Source organism: Strix aluco, chromosome 2, assembly GCF_031877795.1.
Source record: "Strix aluco isolate bStrAlu1 chromosome 2, bStrAlu1.hap1, whole genome shotgun sequence".
Lineage (NCBI taxonomy): Eukaryota > Metazoa > Chordata > Aves > Strigiformes > Strigidae > Strix > Strix aluco.
This window is the reverse complement of record NC_133932.1, coordinates 129,987,707-129,996,050: the sequence shown is the minus strand read 5'-3', so window position 1 is coordinate 129,996,050 and position 8,344 is coordinate 129,987,707. Positions and strand designations below refer to the sequence as shown.

Below are 8,344 nucleotides of genomic sequence, written 5' to 3'. Positions count from 1 at the left end.
GAATGGGCTGCCCAGGGAGGTGGTGGAGTCCCCATCCCTAGAGGTGTTCAAGAGTCAGGTCGAATTAGCGCTTAGGGATATGGTGTAGTTGGGATCTGTCAGTGCTAGGTTAACGGTTGGACTAGATGATCTTCAAGGTCCCTTCCAACTGAGATGATTCTGTGATTCTGCTCTCCACACGCTGTGCTCGGTAGGTGCTTTAACTCTGCCTGTTCCTCTTGGCTCTCAAGAGACATCCACAACTTTTACACACCCTGCAGCACCAGAGCCCAGACTGCTCGCGGCTGTCACCGGCCTAAAACCCCAACCAACGCAGACTGATTTGCTACAGCTGATTTGCTACAGATCAGCCTCTTGCGCATCACCAAGCCTTAGTCAAGCTACGAGAAACGCTTGTGGTGTGAAGCAGCCACGCTGCTGACAGCGATTTGAGCTTATAAAAGGCGAGGCAGGGCCCAAGGCCGCCCGGCCAGGCCGCACATGGGCGCTGTGGCTCCTCCCCGCCGCATGGCGGCGCCGCCGCCCGCGCGCCGGGCCCCTCCCCGCGGCCGAGCACTACGATACCCAGCATGCCCCGCGCGGCCCGAGCGGGAAGGCGGGAGGACGGCGCTTGCGCAGTGGCCATGGCGGGCGGTGGCTGGCGGCGCGCGCCGGAAGTGGCGGGCTCGTGCCGCGATGAGCGGAGCCCGGCGCGGCACCGTGCTCTTCGCCTGGGGCGGCGGCTCTCGGTCGGGCCCGCTCCCGCGCTGGGCCTTGCCGCCTCCGGTTCCTCGGAGAGGTGAGAGGCGCCGGAGGGCCGGGCGCGGCCCCTTGGGCCGCTGGGAGCCGGCGGGTTAGCCGGGAGACCCTCCGCTGGGCTGCGCTGGGCGCTGCGGGCGGGGCAGGCCGGCGGCCGCCGGCGGCTCCCAGCCCCGTCGGGGGACGAGGAGGGACGGCGGCAGGAGGGGGCGCAAGGCCGCCGGCTGTGGTAGAGGGTAACCTCGGGGCCTTGCGGGTTGCATGGGAGGCTGCTCAGGGCGTTTGGCGGACAGGGCTGGTTGCCCGAGAACGATCATGAGGACCTGTCCCTGAGGCGGTGTGGGAGGGAGCACGAAACGCTTCCTCTGGGGCTGTAGCAAGCCCGAGGCAAGGGGTGCGTTACATGGGCAAGAGGAGCTGACTTCGTAGCTTATGGGCGCTGACAGAATGTTTGAGATGGGAGGAGCGATGGGAGTTAGCCGAGGGGTGCGGAAAGGCATCACAAAAATGGTGTCACATACAGTCTGTGTGAACATCGGTGACAGCGTTGGTCTGAGAGCCATGCATCGAGTTAATACAGGAATGAAGCACTAGAGAAAAGAGCAGCATATCAAGGCAGCCAGAAGCCTCATGCAGTAACATCAGCCTTTCTGAGAGAATGTCTCTGCAATATAGTTGTTCAACACAATGAAATAATCCACTAATGCATTTAGAGGGCAAAGAGCTGTGTCTTTAAAAGCCTGTCTCAGTGAAAAATGGGTGTTTAAGAGTTATTTTTAATTATTTGTATGCAGTATTCAGTGTTCATGCACTTAAATCTTTCCTTCATCTCTTTCAACTTAAATTTAGGGTAGAGATTGATTTGGATACTATGGCTGGTTTACTTATAGCCAGGTCTTTAGACTAAATGGAACGTAGCATAGAACTTGATTTATCTATTAGTGACACAGTAATTATTTAAACAACTTCCCTGTTGTTTAAATGGTATAAAGCTTTTGAGTAAAGGTCTGGATAAGAGAACAACATTTTGTTAAGGCAGAGAGCCAGCAGTGCAAAAAGTTTCCGATAAGCATGGATTTAGAAGTAACAGGGCTCTTTAGATAACAAAGAATCTATCATAACAGAATCTGTAACATGCAAGACCCCACAGAGATAAGATGAAGGGAAAAATATGATTGAAGTAAAGTTGGAGAAGCAGTGAAACATCTTGTGGGAAGGCAGTCACAAAATAGAGTGGATCTTCAACTAATGCCCTTCTCCGAGGTATTAGGTGCAAACATTGTATTGCTTTGTTTCCCAGGTACTTTCCTGGAGAACCAGCAAATTTATTCTGAATGTTAGATTTGCATAGCTTTCTAAAAAAATCTGCAGGTTTATCTTCACATATGGCACTCCTTGCTGGAAAGGGTAGTGATAGAAGAAAGCATAAAAAGAATATGATTGGAAGTGATGTTTCTCAAATATTACAAAACAGTTGGTTGTGGTGGTTTTATTTTTATTGTATCCAGATGCTTGTCTGTTGCACAGTTTTCTTATAAGAATGCACTTAAGATCAATATATGAGTCCTAGTTGGTATAGATTTCCTATGGAAAAGGGATCGATGGTTTCTGACCTGTGCTGTAACCAAGCAATCAAAAGGACCCAGCTTTTTGTTGCAACATCCATACAGCTTCACTGTGATGAAAGAAATTAAAATTAGCATATTGCATGATAAACCAATCAAGTTTAAGGCAAATGTTGTCACTTCCAGGTTTTGCTGCCACGCTCATTAGGAAGTCATATGATGTCAGAAGAGTTGAAATCACTCCCCTGGAGCAGAGGAAGGTAACTTTTGATACCCATGCTTTAGTGAAGGATCTGGAAGCCCATGGTAAGTGATATCTGATAAATAATTTAAAGGAAAACTTTTTGTTTGAGTACTGTAACTTTGAGTGCTATCCATTTTCCCAAAGTATCAATACTTAGTGTTATAAAATGTTTTGGCAGCCTCCCAAGGAGGCATCTGACACTGTAAATAACATTACATTAATTTTACCTTACTTGTAGCTGTAGGCAAGTTTATATAGTGTCTTCCAGCCAAGGAACATAATACAGTTAACAAATGTAAAGTAACAATAACAGTTAAAGAACTGTTCCCTTGCGAAAAGGAAGCTTTAATAGAAGTTCCTTCTACTAGCCTGCTAAGTGTAACTTAAGGGGTTTTTTTTCTAACTATAAATATTGGCAGCAGCACAGTGCTCTGATACATTCTTAATACCTGCACTTCGATTTTGTGAGTGTGGCTGTCGGAAGCCAGATGAAAGGTCTGTCCGGGGTTCTGTGTCGAGACGGGGCAGATGTATGTGACACATCCTCTTGCACTTTCTAAGCCTTCAAGTGTTTTCGTGCTGGAGGTATTTTGGGTCAGGTATGAGTTTTAATAACCTTCGGTTATATTCACAAGCTTTTTCAGTCCCTGAACCACCACAGACTAATTAGTACCCAAAAACATCCTTTCTCATGGAGTTTCAGATATCCACTCCTTTTGTTTGTGCAGAATTTTCTTCTACAAGGTTAATTAGATGCTGGCTCAGCTCTTTGTGGAAAGATCTCTTGTGTCACTCGTGATTATGTGAACTTCTGTCATTTTCCCCCATCATTCTTTTCCAAACAGAAGAATCCTAGCTTGTTGAATTCTTCCCTGAGCAGTAGCTTTTCCATACTTCTGGATCATCCATGATGCCCTTCTGTGAATCTTTTCCACTTTGTGGTGGTTTGACCTTGGCTAAATGCCAGGTACCCACCAAGTCGCTCTATCACTTCCCCCCCCTTCCCCTTTTTTTCTCAATAGGGCAAAGAAGGGAAAGAAAATAAGATAGGAAAACAAAACAACCCTTGTGGGTAAAACAACAGCAGTTTTAATATAAGCAAAGCGAAGCAAAGGTCCGCACGCGGAAGCAAAAAAAAGAAAACAGATTTATTCTCTACTTCCCATGAACAGGCGATGTCGGGCCTTCTCAGGAAGCAGGGCTCTGATACGCATAGCGGTTGCCTCGGAGGACCAAGGGTGACCCCACCCCCTTCCTCCTTTCTCCCAGCTTTATACTGAGCAGACGTCATATGGTCTGGAATATCCCTTTGGTCAGTTCGGGTCAGCTGTCCTGGTTGTGTCCCCTCCCAAGATCTGGCCCACCCCGTCCCACTGTGGGAGGGAAATGTCAGAAAGAGCCTTGGTGCTGTGTAAGCACTACTCAGCAGTAGCCACAACACCAGTGTGCTATCAACACCCTGCCAGCTCCCAACATAAAACACAGCACCATGAGGGCTGCTACAGGGGAAAACCAATTCTGGCTCAGCTAGACCCGATACACACTTCTATTGCATCCTGTTTCAAAGGGATGAGAACAGAGCTTCTGGCATTCCTTGACAACTGAACATCCTGTGGATTTGAACACTGACTTAACATTGCATCTGTTTTGTTCTCTGCTCCTTTTCTTAGTAATTACGAAGGGTTTGATTTGCTTTATTGATCCCTACTAAGCACTGAGCTGATACCTTCATCAGACTAGCAACTATCTTTTAAAATCCCAAGATCTTTCTCCTAAGTGACAGTTGGAACTTTATCCAATCTGAGGTTAGGATTTTTTCCACTATTTGGGTCTAATGATAATATGTATTAGTAGTTAGAAGACTCCTAATAGTCCACTAACAATGTTTATTGTTTTCATGCACGTCAGGCTTGTCAGGCTGTAGTTCCCTACATCTCTTCTGGAACTGTTTCTAAAAACTGGCTCTGTGTTTGCCATTTTCCAGTCCTCGGGTAACTGAGGTAGTTTGTGAGACATTACTTGTCCCCAGTACTAATTCAGCTATTTCTTCTTTGAGTTTCTTTAGAGCTTGTGGGGTGAAGTCTCTCTGGTGCTGTTACACTGTGTTATTATTCAGTTTAATTTGTTCCATAACTTCTACAAATACTTCAGTACCACAGTGACTGGGCTCTACAGGTAAAACCTATATGTACCACAAAAGAGAAAGAGGCATTTAGTTTTTCTCAAACTTGCTTCAGGCAGTTTTCAAGCTCCGTTCTCTTGCTTATATTAATTTCTCCATATTTTCTAAACTTCCATGCAACAAGGACGGTTCCTGCTATAGAGGAAGAACAAAATAATGAATTGGCAAAAACCTAAGCAACCCTGAAAATTCAGAGGAACTGTAGCGATACAATCACACCTCTTAGTGGAAAGAAACTGTCATAAAGCATGCATAGCTTTTTTAGTAATGTAAACCAGTGGGGCACCTTGACAGTACCAGTATTTTAGAAGGGAGCAGTGGCATATTTCTCTACATAATTTGCCCTGAAAGCATTTTTCAATAAAAAGTTAATTGCTCCCACTTTATAAAACGGGTCAATTGGAATACAACACATCGGTGAGACTGCTGGAAATAAATCCTTAGGGCCAGAGCTCTCGGCACTGGATCAGATATGGCTAACATGACAGCTGGGGTTTTTTTCTCACTATTCATCATACATCATCTTTCACACTTCAAAATTGCACCAAGCTGTGGAGAAAGTGTAATTTTTACCATCAGAAAGCAAAAATCCCAGTTTGAATTAATTCTGCAGGCAGAATGCAGCAGTTTTAAAATCAGTTTTGTATGTGTTCATATCTCTGCCCAATTTCAATATATGCAGACTTACCTTTTAATTTTATTATTGTATAGAATGCATGCTTTGTAGCTCCAGGGAAGTTTGGTTTTAACAGAATTTGTGAAACTTAATTACAAAGCAAAATTGTGTTGAATTATTTTTATAATGCATGTACAGTTAAACTTTGTACAGAAATTTGGTCCAGTCAGCTGCATCCATAGACTGTTTAAGTATATTAAAAGTTAATGTGCTTCAGATTTTTGCAGCACTGTCTGGGTCTTTTGTGGTTAAAAGTTGCAGTGACTGGCTCCTCGCTGTCAGTTTTCAGTAACTGTGTGACTTCCCGTTTGCCGCTGTAGTTGGGTACAGGACTTGAGTGTCCCACTTCATTGTGTAGCTCTTGCTCTTCATCCAGCTTTCTAATATTACCTTAACTTGTCATCCTTCAACTGTCTTCTAGGCTTTGGGAAGGAACAAGCGGAGACCATCGTATCGGCATTAATAACCCTGTCGAATGTCAGCTTAGACACAGTCTATAAGGATATGGTTACACAGGCTCAGCAGGTAAACAGTAATGTCTGGTGTACGTCTACAGCATTGTGTAACTATAGTGGCTCATATTTGCTTATTTAAAAGACAAGTGAGCAACTCTATAGTACTATAAACACTTCACTGAGATAGGTTTTCCTAAGTTTCAAGGTGGTATTAAGACTAGTAATATCTTACACCTTTCATCTCACAGGATTGTTTTCCAAATGCAGCCACAATATGTAAATGTAATGCAGAGATTGCTTCATTTGCTGCTGAAAAGCTCTGAGGTAAAACCAAACTTTTAACTGTGCTTTACAATGGTTGAGGGCAGAAGAGAGATCCAAGGAGGGGTTCCTGAGAGATAACAAGACCACCTAAAATACCAGGAAATTGTCAATTTCTTTACTGAACTTCAGTAACAATGTCATCCGTTCTGAGATACGCTATATTTGTCCTATTTTCCCATTCATAAGCTAAAAGCTACTATTAAAACTATTCCATGATTTTACTCTGCATTTCAGTCCCTAAAGCTAAATCTGTAGTAAAAGCTAAGCATGGCTTGGACGTGGGCTCAAACACCATAGTCATCCAGAATGTTCAGCAGTTACTGCAGCACCTTGGCTTGATTTTGACCTGTGCCAACTCGGTCTCCCTGACACGGGCACAATTTATCTGAAAGTATAGGGCCAGGAAGTGTTCCCACCAGGCAGGGTGGACAAAGCCACCTTGAGTTAAGGTGAGGAAGAGATTTCAGCCATCTGGATGTAATCTGTGGTGTGTCACATGCCCTCGGGGACAGCACGTGGGCTCTGAATTACTTCGTTGTGTGTAAACCTGGCTGTTGGCGCTGGTCAGGTCAGCACTTCAGCCTGCACTCGGCCAAAGCATCGGGGCGTCTCCTTCGCTTAGATATTCAGGTTCGTGTTTGTGGATGTATCTGAAGACAGGGAATCAGTTAAGTAGCATGGCTGGTTTTTCTAGCAGAGGTGGTGACAAGCTTCATTTTAACAAATTGCCAAAATAAAAAGAACTTTAGTTTTTCTTGTAGGCTAGCCATCTGGGCCAGGATAATAAAGCTGTGATGCACCGTAATGGTTTTAATAATTACTCAGGAAGGCTGTGCAAGCAGAAATTACGTGCCATTCTTCTTCAGTGAGTTAATGCAATTAAGCATTCATTGCTGTTTTATTTTAACTGCTGAGCCTTACTTCCAACAGATTTTTATCTTACTGGCATATATTCTTAATAAAAGTTATCTAACTTTCTTTTCTATAAATCTCAGAAGAAGACAAGAACGTGTCTCTTTATTTTATCAAAATGGAAACCTTTCTTTTTGGAAATCGTATTATGTGTACACAAAGTCAGTATGCCCAGTATAATTTGCATGGAATTGTGTTAGGTAGAAACGCTGACTTTTATAGTGTAGTTAGTGTTGAGGCTGAATGTTTTAAGATGGGATGAGGCAAATCAGCTTTTCGGTGTAAATGCAATTGAAGTTCTCCCAGGAATTTTAAAAACTTCATTGTGTTCAGCAAAGTCAGATTTCAGTGGAAGTTGGGTCAGGGCGTATTTTAACAAATTTAGTTCAATATAGGATCTGAGAGATCCTGATGTCTTGTAGTCTGAATGAGAGCTCTTAATTTTGCTGGCTCTCAGCTTTAGAAGCAGAATCCCACAGATGTACATCATTTTCCATGCTAAATAGTAGGGTAGCTTCCTTATGCTAACTAAAACAGTATTGCTTTTGAGATTCTAAAATAGAAAGTTTCTTTTCTTTTTTTTTATTCTGTAGATTATAAATACAAGTTGAATTCTGAACTTGTTAGTCCAAACACCAGGAAGACTTTTCTCAGTGCTTTTTAGCAACGTTTTACTAGTGTCTGTCAGACTTTAATGCTGAGAGGACAGTGTGATACTCGTATCATTAAATCTTTGGCTTTTGATGACTTTGTGGGCAAGAAATGCAAATGCTTATTTAGGAACTGGATTCAAACCAATAATTAATGCTTTATAGGCTACTGAATGTTCATTGAAAATGGAAGAGAATGAAGGACTAACCTGTAGTTATTTCATTTCATAGTTACCCAGACTAATACCTCTGGCTTTTTTGCTTAAATTCAGAGTTGGTGTATTAAAGCAACAGAAAAAGCACAAACCCAAACTCTCTTGACTCTTCCAAACATATTGCAGCTATAAAATTCTGTCACTTTCTTGTTGCAGAGTCTCCCCGTTTTTGTGCTTTTGCAGACCTGTAATTTCAGACCTAAAAATCTTTACTTTCTTCTACTGACCAGAAAGTGCGCAAGTTAGTCATTGACATGTTTTATTGTTTCTAAGGAAATAACTTTACAGCAGATAATGGCACATTTGGACTCCATTCGAAAAGATATGGTCATCCTGGAGAAAAGTGAATTTGCAAACTTGAGAGCAGAGAATGAGGTACTAAT

General features: G+C 43.2%; 1 protein-coding gene across 2 annotated transcripts in view; it reads left to right on the top strand.

Moving 5' to 3' along the window:
- Nucleotides 1–593: 593 nt before the first annotated feature.
- The window catches only part of CCDC90B (coiled-coil domain containing 90B), a 12,340-nt gene continuing 4,589 nt past the window's right edge, over nt 594–8,344 (top strand). For both annotated transcript variants that reach the window (XR_012622163.1, XM_074816339.1), the window contains exons 1-4: nt 594–778; nt 2,490–2,609; nt 5,827–5,930; nt 8,235–8,336. Coding sequence is in view for 1 of the 2 variants with exons in the window: in XM_074816339.1 (XP_074672440.1) it covers nt 676–778; nt 2,490–2,609; nt 5,827–5,930; nt 8,235–8,336 (429 nt within the window). In the remaining variant the exon portion in view is untranslated. The remainder of the gene's footprint in view (nt 779–2,489; nt 2,610–5,826; nt 5,931–8,234; nt 8,337–8,344) is intronic.